Source organism: Epinephelus moara, chromosome 20 (genome assembly GCF_006386435.1).
Source record: "Epinephelus moara isolate mb chromosome 20, YSFRI_EMoa_1.0, whole genome shotgun sequence".
NCBI lineage: Eukaryota > Metazoa > Chordata > Actinopteri > Perciformes > Serranidae > Epinephelus > Epinephelus moara.
Genome location: NC_065525.1, coordinates 10,099,128 through 10,114,745, shown reverse-complemented (window position 1 = coordinate 10,114,745; position 15,618 = coordinate 10,099,128). Strand labels below are relative to the sequence as shown.

General features: G+C 40.0%; 2 protein-coding genes across 7 annotated transcripts in view; one reads left to right on the top strand and one right to left on the bottom strand.

Moving 5' to 3' along the window:
• LOC126408262 (histone H4) overlaps nucleotides 1–15,618 on the top strand; it is a 583,921-nt gene that overhangs the window by 41,261 nt on the left and 527,042 nt on the right. The gene's annotated exons all lie outside the window — the stretch shown is intronic.
• Nucleotides 1–15,618, bottom strand: part of cbfb (core-binding factor subunit beta) — a 51,593-nt gene that overhangs the window by 7,723 nt on the left and 28,252 nt on the right. For 3 of the 6 annotated variants that reach the window (XM_050073699.1, XM_050073698.1, XM_050073701.1), the window contains 3 exons: nucleotides 13,356–13,472; nucleotides 10,884–10,979; nucleotides 8,310–8,375 (listed from right to left, as the gene is read on the bottom strand). In XM_050073699.1, the coding sequence (XP_049929656.1) occupies nucleotides 8,346–8,375; nucleotides 10,884–10,979; nucleotides 13,356–13,472 (243 nt within the window). In that variant the 3' untranslated portion in view covers nucleotides 8,310–8,345. The remainder of the gene's footprint in view (nucleotides 1–8,309; nucleotides 8,376–10,883; nucleotides 10,980–13,355; nucleotides 13,473–15,618) is intronic. The other 3 variants (XM_050073696.1, XM_050073697.1, XM_050073700.1) reach the window with 1 other exon arrangement.

Below are 15,618 nucleotides of genomic sequence, written 5' to 3'. Positions count from 1 at the left end.
GTCTTAGGCTTGCGTGTGTTTCTCCCTGTCTATCCACATTTGTAGTCCGGCTTTCAAGATGCAAATATCTCCATATTGTCCAGTTGACACTCCATCAAACTTTGTATGACAAGACTAGCACACTTCACCTTTGCGCACCCAGACAACTGCAGCCTAATTATGCATGCTGACAGGGCCGTAGTCACCATATACATTGAGGGGGACACGTTCCCCAATGCCCAGAATGCCCCCCAATATATAACTGAAACTGAAAAACAACAACAAAAAACATTCAGGTCAGGTCAAAGAGCAGTGATACTATGTGGTGCGCATTGTATTAAGTTGTAGGGTATGCCTGCATTTAATCAGAGCACAAAATGAATTTCCACTTAGCTATAATAAAATGTTTTCTGATTAAGACTGACAGTGACTCAGTGAATACCTTACTCAGTTTTATTTGATTAATGGTAAAACAGGTCTCTGTTTACATTCAAAGGTATTTATGTGGGCAAACTGATGAAAAGTAATCTGTTGATGACCACAGTGGATTGTTCAGTCATTGTAGAGCCAAATTAATTCAAATTTACCCATTGAACGGGTCACCTCAGCAATCATTACAACAATTGCCCCCTCTGAGAAATTTGGCAGGAGCCGCCACTGCTGATGTGAGAGCACCAATGAAGGAAGTTGCAGTTCTACAAAGTGTCACTAGAGGAGGCCAGAGAGCTCTGTCACAGCAGGGCTCAGTGCTGCTGTTTGTACACTTTACTGATGTTGATATTTTAGTCAAGGTAGCTGGCAGACAGACAGACAGACAGACAGACAGACAGAGAAACTGGCAGACATGCAGGCTGTCTGACACAGATAATGACACACACAGTCACACCAAGTTGATCATTAGGTCATCATGAGAAGCCATCAGTATGACAAGACTTTTAAATATATTTCATGAGTGGGTGCAGTGTGGTGCGTGTGTGTGTTTATGAGCCTGTGGCATGACCTGCTGCTGCTGTAAAAAAAAAAAGAAATACCTGTGGTTATATGTTTACACTTAAGTGATAGCTGAGGGACATCGGGAGGCAGGGAGAAAGGAGAGGGGGTGACAAAGTGTGAGGAGAGGTGAGGCAGAGAGCAGAGCAGACAGAAATGCAGACAGAGATAGTAAAGGGGTCGCTTAGTTCATCTGGAATGTAGTTTGTGTCATCTCAATGACTCACCATAATAGCAACATACACACAGTCACATGCACACACACGTACAGTATGTCATACTACCATTTTGACTCCTCACAGCCAGACTGACTCCAGTTTCTGTCTGTCTCCTCTGGGAAGCTTCTGTTGCTTTATCAAACTGCTGCTATCAGATATATGTGTGTGTGGCTCAGTTATACAGAAGCTAATACTGTCACTTGAGGAAAACAAAAAAATCTGCTCTGTTTTTCTGAATTTCTGAGATAAACAGGGCAAATGCTTTTATCTCCAGTGAATGCATTACACTTCCGTACAATTAGGACTTGATGTGGAGTTACAATAAACAATATTGATGCAGTGATTCCCAAACTTTCTTGGCCTTGCCCCAATTTTGAAAAAAAGGAAAGAAAAATTGTTATTGAATGTTTTTGAATTTAATCTTGGACCTTGCAGAATTGAAAAATTCATTTAATTTCATTTAAATTGTTGAAAAATGTTCACTGTTTTTTTTCCTTTCTTTTTTTAAACATCTAGTATTATGCAGTGATTCAAAAAGCAATTTAAAAAAAAACCCTCATGGCAATTATATTTTAAATTTGCCTGCATCTCCATCTTGTCTTTTCTTTCCTGTCAAATCTGTCCACTTCTTCCTGTACGTGTTGCCAGCATCAGAGCACTCTTTTCCTTTTATCGTTCCTAAATTAATCTTATTCAGAGACAGAAAGCATTTTGACTTGTCACAGTAGGAGTAGCACAGGTGGAACTAATAACTGTTTGCTGCAACAATTATTGCAGTGGCATGCAGCAGTTAATCATGTGATTAGTTACACCCGTGTAAGCCAAAGTCAAAATGTCTGCTGGGAGCAAGAGGCCTATTCAACCTGAGTTTCGCATCACATTTTTGTCATTATGTGCTCAGCAAAATGAATGAAGTATGATGTATAAATTAAAGTCAGAAAACAATGAAGACCAGATGACTTCCTGCTCATTAAAGTCCCTCCTTTTAAGCAAATATTTGTATCTGTTTATAATTTACAATATTAGTTACATGCTATTGAGGTTGGAGGGATTTAAAATACTTTCATATGATGGACACTGATGAGATTTGATCTGCAACAAAATTTGTAAAAGTTGGCCTGTAGAAATGTGGATGTGAACACAGAGGACTTTGAGTTTATGAAGTGGAAAACAAACATAATGCCACTTCACTTTCACTCAGCATCACTGCTGCTGCTGTGTAGTGTTTGTTTTTGTAGAAGGGAGTGGTCTTTGCTAATCATAAGGGCAGGAGAGTTTTCTGTATTGATCCACACACAGATGGAAGCCTGCTAGGCCACTATAGGCTGCTTAACCACAATTCAATACTAGAGTTTGTGTGTGTGTGTGTGTGTGTGTGTGTGTGTGTGTGGTGTGTGTGTGTGGTGTGTGTGTGTGTGTGTGTGTGTGTGTGTGTGTGTGTGTGTGTGTGCTCGGTGACGAACTTAGAGCAGATTTGCTGTATCTGCGAGTTTGTACACATGTGCCTGTACAGTATCTGCATGTGTGTGTGTGTGTGTGTGTGTGTGTGTGTGTGTGTGTGTATGTGTGTGTGTGTGTGTGTGTGTGTGTGTGTGTGTAAGTCAAAGCAGGGGGTCTGATGGGGATCAATACTAATGATATATTAATGCTTTCAGTGCCAGCTCATCATTCACCACCAAATCTCTTTCTGCTGAGCACTTGGAGAGTGTGTGTGTGTGTGTGTGTGTGTGTGCGTACATGTGCGTGTGAGTGAAGTTAAAAGGCGCATTTCTTCTCGATCTATTGCTTTTCCATCCATCATGCTGACAGGTACCTCCTGACCTTGAATGACTGGAATATCACTTCTTTTGGATGAAAAATGTTGTATCTGCCAAAATGACAAGGCCTCGGGAATTATAGGGGAAACAGCTTCATATTCTGAGAGCACCCAGTGAAAAAAAGACTCCACTGTATTCCTGCTGAGCTTTACTGAAATGAAACTCATCTCAATAAAACAAATGGATTTGAAGTTAGTCAGCCGGTCGGCCCGCGAAGATTCCCCCGCCCTTTGGCGGCTACAGTTTTTGCCCTAGGAGGCTGAAATTTGGCAAAGAGGTCGTGTGTGTATGTGTGAGGGTGTGTGTTGTGTTCATACCAATTGCCTAAAAGAGGGGGGGGGTTGCAATGGGAGCGGCCTCTCACAAAAGTGCTTAACTTCCAAATGGATTCTCAGATTTGCACATGACGTTGTAAAGAGACTGGTCATGAGCCAAAGGACAGCTGATTAACTGCTAATGCCAGTGGGCAAAAAGGGGCAAAATGTGGACGCGCTTATTATGAATTCATGCTAATCGTTATTGATCATACAGGAAGTCAACACATAAGTAAATCTAATGGTTTCATTTACAGCTGCTGATAAGCTTTAACATCTTCCTTATTCTGGGTTTCAGTGGTATGTTTAAGGAATGTTTTAGACATGTTTTCTCAGACTGAGATACTGGCTTGAAAATGCTAAATGTTTAGATGGTGAATACCACTTGTGGCGACATCAGACAAAACATTGTTACAATTATATTGTATATCAGTCAAGACCTTGTGTGTGCTCTATGTAAATTATACTGAAATGTTAGCCCGGGAAAAAGAATAATCTGCAAGCACATGTTTTAATTGATTTTTTTTTCTTTGCCAATCACAGTTGTTTATCAGATGTAGGGCAGGTTTGATACAGTGACTGACAACTTGTGGAGCCTTTGCACTTAATGCAAAATACATGATGATGTCATTTTTGGCTTGCGTACGAGTGCATCTAGTATGTTCCCAGGTTCCTAATCTCCCCTTTTCAATAATCTGTTGACACACATCAATCCTTCTGTTGTGTTCATGCCACTTTCTTGTCAGTCTTCGTTCCTAAATTTGTGTTGGTTTTTTCTCCATATCAGTACATAAGACATATCAGACAAAGAGCTAATAGACTCAATTGTAGGATTAAAACTGACGAAAAAGAGTGCATGTGAAGCTTTGGTCTTTGTGCTACCTTAACCTGTTTGGAGATGGGGGTAGTCAGTTTTTATGGATATTTTGTATTAACCTGACCCTTTGAGCTTTTTGTAACCTCAGTCTGTTTAAAAATGGGAATTAAACCTAGCCAATACAGTTTCATTACTCTTAGAGTCATGACTTTAGTCCCCTAGCCTAACTGATGTCATACTATGAAAATACAGAGCTGGGGAACATAAGACCCTTTGTCGTGTCCCAGTTATGTGTCATATAAATCTGGGAAACATAAGACCCTGGAAACATATCAATGACCGCAGTCGCGCACCCTTGAACCAGGGACCCCATAGAGGGAATACCCGAGACCGTTAAGGCATTTTCAAAAACAATCAAGATAGCTGCCGAAGTACTATTTCTAAATTCTGACGGCAAAAATGGCAACACTCATTCACAGACATACTGATGCTACACCATCACAGCTAATCTCATCTCTGCATGCTGTAGACTGTTAACATTTGCCTGTCGCTCAGTGCTACATCAAGTTTTATTGCTGTGATTGGCTGTAAGTTTATGCAATTGTTTCCAGAGGCATTTTGATCTACAGCCGTTGATAGCGTCCCATGGGAAATCAAAAATGAACTGAGAGATTCCAGATTAATTCGCATTTGCAAACTGGGCTGACGATGCCAGGCTACTGAAATGTTGTTCAAATAGTATTTTTCAAAGATATTATCATTCATGCACGATGCAGGCATGCCAAATGTATGCCTATACTATCGTATAACTGTATGCCAGACCCTTTATGCCATGTCTTGCCTTATTTAACTTCTTCATATTTCACATATTTCTCCTTCTCTGTTTCTGCTATCCTCTCTCCCCCACTGCTCGTTGTGCCACGCTTGTGCCTTTCTGCTTCTCTGCCTGATCATCTATTATTGATTTACAAGAGCGGAAATCAAAATGTATGTTCTACAAATGTAGACTATAAATATACATGGAATCATCTCAGTTTATTTAACTTCATACTGTGCAACAAATGCATACATGTCTTTCCTTTTCTATATGCCAGACAGACACAAGAAGTTAACAGTACAGACAGATAACTAGATCAGCCAACTGAAGACAAAGGGAGGCAGAAGGAGAGGTGGAGTTCAGACCACAGAAATGCAGAGGCTGAATCTGTGCAGCTATTCAGCAATGCTCGTCAGTCACACCCTGAGAAACAGCTTAAAGCACATCTGCATCTCTGTGACTGCTGTTCCTAGCAATCTGAACTCTAAAATTTGATTCATATGCATATTTATTTTGTTATGAAACTAATTTTGCAACAGCTTGTCTAATCCTCTCTACCAACACTCTATTGACATCGCTACTGCACTGCACTCTGCGTGCCCAGGGCCTCGGTTTAGGAATATCAGCCAAATAAACAACCTAAAAAGGACAAGATTTAATTTCTAAGGACTGTGCAGATTGTGAGCAAAAATACATGAAGGTATTTTAGAACTTTTGGAATCTGTACAGTCAAACCTGTAGGATTTTAAACTGTTTTCAGCTTATGATGTCTCCATAAAGAGATTATAACCATCCCGCATTTATCAGTTTTGTCAGAGAAGAAAAACTCGAAAAAAATTCGAAATCACATCTAGGGAGAGCTGCACTGCATGCTGTTAAAAGCACGCTCACATGCTCTGGTAGAGACAAAAATGGATCTGATGTGCCGTAAAAAGAGCGTCAGAGCTAGTGCTTGGATTTAAAATTATTTCTTTCTGTATATAATTGCTCTATCCACAAATGTGTTTACTCCACGGAAATAACACTTACTGTGGTGTGTTTGGTGTTTTGATTGAGTGCATTCATTAGAATGGTCAGGGAGTGCAATGGATGCAAAGAAATGTATTTGATTAAAAACAAAACAAAAGAAAAAAAGAACACACAGCTAATGGTAAAAAAATTTATAATTTTTGTTTATTTGTCTTATGAATTTATTTGCAAGAAAAACTTTGAAAGCCCTGACAGGCAATGTGAATCTTTTTCCTGCAGGCAATGTTGGCAAAAGTTTATCTCCTACCTTGGAGACCAGTTTTAAAACTGCAACTAGCGATTAAATTTAGACCTACGAATGAATCAGTTTAGATTTATGGTATTCATTACTTTTCTTTTTTACTTTGGGGGCTAGCTGTTTTTCAATGTTTCCAGTCTTTATCCTGAGCTGGACTAGCAAAGAGGCTCCAGCTTCATACTTAACACACAAAAATGAGAATTTAAACTTCAACTTAGTCTCATCAAGAAACCTAAAATGTGTTTCTCCCAAAATGTTGGACTACTCCTGTAACTTGACCTTCAAGAAACTTGTTAAAAGAACTATCACTTCACTGTTTAACACAGTTTATTTAAATACTAAGGAAGCCTATGCCAGTGAAAAAATGTGAGGTATAATTTAGTAGAGAAACGGCTGGAGTATTCTCTATGAGACCCGAATTTAATCTAAAGTGGGACAAAGTTTCCATTTTTTTTTTATTTAACCTAAATCTTTCCCATTACCAAATCAAATGCCTTTTTTATATGGGTATATGGGTATTTTGGGGGATAGTGATGGTACTTATATTGATTCAGCCAGAGACACAGGGTTTTCTTTCTCTCCTTGAGCCTCAGGGAGGAAACATGAGATCAGTCAGATGAAAGACGACCTTCAATAAATGCCTCTCTTTCTTTTCTTTCTCTGCTGTCTTTCTGTTCCCCTCATCTGTGTTTGTCTCAGCCCTATGTTCTCTTCATGTGCCGAGTTCCTGCTTTTCCTTTCTCTTTAATTTGTGCAGGACCATGTGTTGAAAAGCTGTGGTAGGTCTTGTGTGCGTGTGTGTGTGTGTGTGTGTGTGTGTGGGGGGGGTGTTCGTGTCAGGGTGCAAACTAGCTGTGAAATGGTTACATCTTGCTATTTCTGTCTCACGACACACAAGCTTTAAAGGGGACCTATTATGCTCAATTTAAGGTTCATACTTGTATTTTGGGTTTGTACTAGAACATGTTTAGATGCTTTAATGTTAAAAAAAAAACTATTTTAGTTATACTGTCAGCCTGAATGTACCTGTTCTAACCCGTTGACTGAAATGCTCCACTTTAGTGCCTGTCACTTCAAGCTTTTCTCCTGAAAAAGCCCAGCCTGCTCTGATTGGTCAGTGTTTTGGGTCTTCCGTATCTCGGCCTCCCTGCACTTTAATTGCAGCTGGGGAATGAATATGTAACAACAAATGTATAACAATAGTGGCACCTTCTACTATGAAAAATTACTAATAAAAGCTTATAAACAAAAATTTTCACAACCGCGCATGATTCAGCAGGATTGATCATAAATCAACAACACTGGCAACCTAGATTGCAAGTTTCCAAGACGTGAGCATGTAGCTACATGTAGCACTGTACTTGCAGGTGGGGAAAGATTATTTGATATAGCAGCACTTGTTCCCATTGGATATTACCAATAAAAACTCCAGCAGGAATATGATATGAAATCAAGGAAAGATTATCAACACTGGCAACCAAAATGACATGTTTTCCTGACGTTAGCGTGTAGCTACATGTAGCAGTGTCAGTTACAGAATGTAAACAATTGCAACAGAGTGCCTGGAGCAGATTATCATATAAGGAAATCCATTACAAGTTGACATCAGCTTGTCTTAAGAGTAGAAAAGATGTTGGAAACTGAGTAGTCTGAAGCCTGAGGGTTTTGCTCACAGGGATTACTTTTACATTCGTGTACCACATTATTTGAAACTCTGGCTAGATTTAATATGAGTACCTAACATTGTAATATTATAAATACAACAGAAAATAAGGAAAAGCATAATAGCTCCCCTTCAAACAAGCAGGAGCAGATGTTACAGTCATAAAATCCATTAGAAGTGCATGCATATTCACATATAGACACACTAACAAACGCACACATACATGAAAATGAAAACACACACAGCTGCCTGTGGTCACAGACACACAGAAAATAATGGACAAACACAATATTGCTCATACATAAATTAAACAGTTGGACACACGTGCACACACATACGCACACACAACCACACACACATGCACATACACACAGGGTGGTTTAGTGCATGACAGTGTGATAGATGGTGAGAAATGAAGGACACAGACCCTGTTCTGTTCTGCTGGCTGTCTGTCTGTGTGTCATCAGTCCCAGATTTTAGAAACCACAGGGTCCTAAAAAATAAACAATTTGGGGTTCATTCGTAACTTCGACAACTTAGGAAGGATGCCATTGATCTCCCCAAAGCCTTGCTGGGAAAGTCTCAAGTAGTTAAAATGCATTTGGGACGATTACAAAATTCAAACTGACAGCATATGAATATCTGAATTTGTGTATATGTAAGACACTGCAAACAGCACAAACTTGTACATGATGATAATTCAGTTAACAAAATTCAATTAAATTTACATTTATGGAATTTGTCTATTACAGTTGTTATTGTTATTGTTATTGTATTGTTATTTTTCTGTGATCTGCAGCACAAAGTAAATCAACTACTTTCCCTCCTGAGGCTTTTGGGACATCTGAGAAAACTGAATCAGTCATTCAATAGATCAATAATATCAAATCAATTATCAGATTAGATTTATCATCAAACTGATCATGCACTAGACCTATGATTCAAACTGTAAAAATACTATTTAAATCAAAAACATTCTGTAAAAGCACACAACCACACGTCACACAACCCTAAGCCATCCAAAGCGCTAAACAAAGAAAACCCTACTGGAAATTTGACTCTGTGGCTTTCATAAAATGGTGTTTAGTCTTCTGTTAACACAGATCAATATAGAATTACAAATTATATGTAATGTCATTTTAGAGTGCAAAATAATTTTCGGATTGGTTTGCGAGTAAGACAGTGTAAATTGTTCTGTTAACAAGCTGTTTTGATGACGCCTGCTTTAGAACTATTCATTCGTGAAACTAAAAATACTCTTTGCAAATTTCCAGTAGGCTGAGTTTAGCCAAGCAAAGCCAGCCCACAAAACTTTAAATTTCACTTTGTTCTCTGTGGTCTGCCGAGGGAGGACTCATTTCAAATAGGGGCGTTTCACGCTGTGTGATCCGAGAGTCGGCAGTAGTAGACAGTCTTCAGAGACTCACTTCAGATTCTCTACCACTCCCATTGAGAAATGGAGCATAACTATGGCACAATCAGTTGCATAAGTGACTGCTGTACGTCATGTTGTTCTAACAACAAGCAAATGCATCATCACTTTAAGTTTCCATGACTGGATTGGGAGCTCGCTGGGTTACAGCAATCAGAATAGACGAAGGCACCATGTTCAAAGTGGACCAACTATGTCTAGAGTTTTCATTTTGATAATGAGGTTATCTATTCATCTCCATCTTAAAAATGGGACTATTCCATTGAGTTTTGTCTGGCACAACTGGGAAAGAAGCTGGAAACAGCATCTTGCCGTCTGAGAGGGCTTGTGAGTGACTTGACGTTGATGTCAGGGCATCAGGAGGACGTCACCTCAGCAGGTGCAGCTACCGTCCCTCGCCCTGACCATGACTATTCTTCACCACCTTTAAGTTTAAGTGCCTGAGAGTAGATATTACACTAAAATCTAAATGGAAACTTGTTATAATAGATGATAATAAAAACTTGCATGTGTGTGCTAACTTAGCTCCATGTAATATCTCTGACACTGCATATATCAAAAGGGAAAATTTTAACTGTTTTAAAAATGTTTTAAATTGTAAAACCTAGCTATGACTAACTGCATGATGGGATACACTCAACATCCATTTTTATCTATTTATCCAATTTAGGATGATATGACTTTTTCACTTCATGTGTAAAACACTTAGCTTTGTTAATTGTTGGCCAGAGTTTTAAACTGAAGTAAATGAGAACTTGTCAGCAAATCTGCTGACATCAGTCACTGTAGTCTTCAGCAGGTTGTGAAGAGACTCCACTGAAATCATTTGTTACCCTCTACAGTCTATATTTTTACTGACCGGCAAGTAGACATACTGTAAGTATGTCTCCAGTGCCTGTGCCGACTTCCACTCTCAGGAAACACAGCGTGAAAAACCCCTGTAGAAAACTAACAGCTTCACTCAGACATCAACATGAGCCCTTTCTACATGTGCACTGGATGAACCAGCTACCTGAATGTCTGTTGTCTTTGCTTCCCATTTTCAAACTGAAAAAAATATCTCAAACATTTTTCAGTGATGTCAGATCCTGAATAAATTTGAGGTTTAAAAAGTTCATGCAGTTGTTGGATCATGTTTTATTTTTTTAATTTAAGTGTTTACTTTACAAAGTAACTTAATAGCAGCTGTAATTCTTGTATTTGATAACCTCCACTGATGTAAAAGTGTACTCAGGGTGTGGCCACTGAATCATCTCCGTTGGGTGTGCTTACAGGTGCAGTGGAGCACACCCAACGGAGATGATGGCTGTGGTCAGAGGTGCAACAGACCTGAAGTGAAACAATGTATTTCAGTATGGTGTTAGGTTACTTTTACAGAAGTGGCTGATGAGAGTCAGGAGGGTGGCTGTTTATGACATTATGGCATTTAGGCTGGCTTTGCGAGGTTAAGATAGGTCTAAAGAGGAAGCGCACTTTGGAGCTACACTGTCCAGTAACAGTCCACTTGTCTTTGAGATGGCAGAGCAGCATCGGTCCTCTATAAACATCACCTTCACAGGGCCCTCTCACCTCTAGATCTTCTCTGTGTGATCGGTCTCTTTCTTCAAAGTCTCTGGTTCTGCGTCGAGCTTCTTCAAACGCTGCCTGGGCCAAAGCATCTTCTTGCTGTACAAACACACACACACAGACAGAGAGTGAGAGTGAATTCTGTTTACACATGACAGAGACAGGGATATGACTTCAGGAGGATGGTCTGTCAAGAAGGATGCAGAGAATACATCACCCTGTCTCAAGGAAGTAATTATAGCCCTGTTTACACAAAGACTGTGCTATAGGGCCGCTAGAAAGTCCCTCCTTTATGTTGCCTTTGTATTTTTACACACAACCAATCAACAGCAGCATCATGCTGCTTCAGTGTGTGATTTTAGACAGCATTGTGGAATCAAAAGAGGCATGACGGGTGTGATATGTAACACAATTCAGCCTACAGTGTCACATATAACATATGCGGCGGCAGTGCTTTGTAGATAATAACATTGACATGGCAATAACAATCATTTACTGTCATATGGCGGCTGATCTCCTCTGCTGCTCCAAGGGTAAGGAGCTCCAAAACCTCATTGTTTTCCCAATTGGTGGACATTTGTGACCGTGCTGCACGCGTAACACTTCGTCAAAACATCACACCTCCCATGATCCCGTCCTGCTGGCTGTCCTCTTTATAGAGACATTGATTCAGCGCTGTTGCTACCTCCGATGCCAGCTTGAAGGCAAGACAACTCTGTTCCCTCATTCCACGATCAGACAGAGTGGTGAGGCGGTAAGGCGGTAAGGCGGTAAGGCGCCATAACTGTGTGAAATTCCTTACTTAAAGAGGCAGTGTAAAATTGGTCTATATAAAATGTAAACAAGTATCTGAAATTATTTGCAAATCATTATCATGAACAAACTTAACAAATTGCCTTTATCATTATGACCACTGGTTCTAGTGTCACAGTGTACTGCAGTTCTGCATGAGGTTTGTCCAAGTGGTGTTGCCATACCCCAGCAGAACACAGCTCACAAGTGTACTCAACTAAAATTAATGTCTTTATTACATAAATATTGTCAAATAGCCCATGTGAAGTCTAAGTGTCAGTCATTTATGTTGTGCTGCATGTGTAATTTCTGTAGACAGAAGTAGCATTTATTTACTGCACACTGGTGTAGTACTATACTGTACAGCTGTACTTACTTATGATGAATGAGTTTTCAAATTGTAATTATTTTTTTCTGGGGGAAGATTTGGTCCCCCCAAATGTTAAAGGGAAATTTTGGTTTATTTCAACCTGTCTCCTATCGTCCTAAATTTGTTTCAAGTGACTAGTGACATAAAAATAATAGTTAGCATGTTAGCAGTTAGCCTAGATACAGCCGGGGCGCATAGTAGCGTCAGACCTGTTAAACGTAAGTAAACGGGCATACTTCAAGTGCAAAGTTAGTCCACTAAACAAGGTTTTTTCCACAAAGACCGCCTCATATCGTTAGGATAAATGTCAGAGAACATATAGAAAACGACATGTAAACATGTTGTCTTACCTTACCGGTGTGGTGCCATGTTTGTTTACCATCTAGCTCTGCTTTCCAAAGTGTGGCCGAAATATGGCAAGCTCTAGATAAAGCCCAGCTGGATACTACTCCAGGTGGAGGTGTCTCGTCCTCGGTCACATCCAGACCTTGAAAATAAGGCTGCAACTGGTCCCATTCCTTACAACAGAGGCATTCCTCTTCTGTGGGCATTGGGGTACAGCATTCACAGGTACGCCACCAATCTCCAGAGCTATGCAGCCTTGCAGCAGCCATTGCTCCTCTCTCGTCCTCTACCTGTTGTGCCTCTCTCTCTCTCTCTCCTCCTCCGTTCTTCAATTTCACAAAGCTCTTCATCAGTGTATTCTGGCTCAAATAAATAAGGGCGGCCATCAAATTCTGCAAAATCAAATTCCTCCTCCACAAAGTCAAAGTCTGGCAAAAAGTCAGCCATTATTCTATAAATCTTTCATAAAATAAATGAATGAACTTTTCAGGCTACTGTCCGGTTCTGCCTTCCAGCTGTTGCTGCTTGTTCTCGCGAGATTTCAGGCACGGTATGAGATCGCTGCTTGTTCTCGCGATATTTCGGCCGCGCTTTGGAAAGCAGAGCTAAATGGTAAACAAACATGGCAGCACACCGGTAAGGTAAGACAACACGTTTACATGTCGTTTTCTATATGTTCTCTGACATTTATCCTAACGATATGAGGCGGTCTTTGTGGAAAAAAAGCTTGTTTAGTGGACTAACTTTGCACTTGAAGGTTGCCCGTTCACTTACGTTTTAACAGGTCTGACGCTACTATGCGCCCCGGCTGTATCTAGGCTAACGGCTAACATGCTAACTATTATTTTTATGTCACTAGTCACTTGAAACAAATTTAGGACGATAGGAGACAGGTTGAAATAAACCAAAATTTCCCTTTAACTCCATGACTTCAGCTTTGCTCTGTCTGTATACATGTGTTATGTTACCTGCGCCCTCTCCTCATCGTACTCAAGGTATCCCATCCCATCCAGCCTCTGTAGATCAATCCATCCTCTCCAGATCACACACACCCCATTCAAGATCATGGGAGCCTTTAAATAGACCTGGGGAGAGAGAAAACGAGAGAGAAAGAGGGAGAGAGAGAGAGAGAGAGCATTTACTGTAATGCCAGAGTTTTTTCTTTGTTTGTTTTTTGGGCAACATCACTGCAGCACTGAAATGTATTTTTTTTTTATTACTGCAACAGATCTGATCTTAACTGAGCATTAGTTCAGTATTTTGATATTTCATTGAACATGTGTCCTGTGTGAGATTTGATAGTTGTTCTGTGAAGTTCCTCTGCTGGTGATGTTTAAAATTGTCTAAAGCTCTGATGTACTCCTCTTCAGTAAATCTAAGGTTTCACTATGGCAGGAAACAGCATGCAAAATATGAATGATAAACAAAGGACATGAAAACTGAGATCTGCTTTTCCAGAACTATACAAGATTGATTCTCTGTTTCTTATGAAAAATATTAACCAGTTGTACATTAGCCTAAGGAAGGAGCAGCAGCCTGATGTGACCTGGAATTACACACAAAATTGCAATTTTCTGAAATCAAAAACCAGCTGGTTTCCCAGAAAAATAAAAAGCTCTGTGTTTGGGAGACGGAGGCCTCTCCTCCCTCCCCACGCTATTACTGCTGTGAAAGAGGAAAAACCACCAACTACGTCAAAAGCTCTCCAGTACAATTGAGTGTTGGACTAGTAAATCACACACACACACACACACACACACACACACACACACACATCAAGTGTGTGTGTGTGTGTGTGTGTGTACATGTTTGTGTTTGCTGCTGCAGGATGTCAGTGCTGTTCTAGTGGAAAAGTAAACGTTTGTATTTGACTGAGTGGACAAAAAATGATCCAAAATAAATATCATATGCCTTAAAATGTTTTGTTCTTTTATTTGTGTGTGTGTGTGTGTGTGTGTGTGTGTGTGTGTGTGTGTGTGTGTGTGTGTGTGTGTGTGTGTTCTTGCTGCCACAGCCCAGGAACTGTGCCTTGATCAATGGCTTTATTCACACACCAATAGCACTAAAATATGACTCTGTGGTATTTTATCCTGAGACAATGACCTCATTTGTTTATTAAAAGTAAATGTGAGGATGCTCCAGTTCTCATGTCTTCAGTTCAGTCTGATAATAACAAAAAAAGTACAAAACATCATATCACCCTTAGGCTGTCAACAAATGATTAAGTCTGTCTTCTTTGACCTTGTGCTGTCTGTTTTGTCTATCTGTGAGAGGGAGAGCAGTGCAGTGGGAGAATGAGCAGTAGTAATAAGGAGACTAGAAGTGTTTACTTATTAACCCCTGAGCAGCACAATAGGCCCAGTCTACAGCGTCACACTGTCAGACAGACTCCAGGTTATATTACATGGCCATGGCTCTAAGCCAGGAGGGCAGCAATGTAACCACCAAATATGTGAGTGTGTGTGTGTCTGTGTGTATTTTCATGAGGTGAGAGAATGTGTACATGTGTAGGATCACAGAACCATGTCTCAAGGTAAATCCAAGCTGCTGCAGTGTGGATTAAACCGTTTCTTAACATTTGCCAAGGTATTTTGTTATAGGAAAAGCAACCTGGTCTAGCAGAAATATGTGAAATCACCACAACCTCTTAACACCACATTACATGGTGGTGGCATGTATTGTGTTGAAATTATGTGCCAGCAGCACAGAAACAGTGCCAATGGAAAGCCAATTAAAATCATTTGTCATCATGGACACAAATTCCTTGGTTCAGCATGATCACGCAATGGAAGGTGGTTAATGTTACAACCCCATAGGTAGTCAAAGACCACCAACCACGCAATTTCAACACAATATGTGCAACCACCACATAATGCATTTTTTAAAGGCAGTGACATTTCACATATTTCTGTCAGATCACATTGGGGAAAAGGTTATCTTTCCCAGATGTCAAATAGTGGCACACCACACAGTAAGGTTGCCCATGTAGTTGTTTTTCAATCCTCTCAAGAACTATTTATGCACTAGATACAGTCAGGTCCATAAATATTTGGACAATGATACAGTTGTCGTCATTTTGGCTCTGTACACCACCACAATGGGTTTTAAATGAAACAATGAATACCTGCTTAAAGTGCAGACTCTCAGCTTTCATTTAAGGCTTTTTTCAAAAATGTAGTATGAACCGTGTAGGAATTACAACCATTTCTTCACACAGTCCCCCAACTCTAA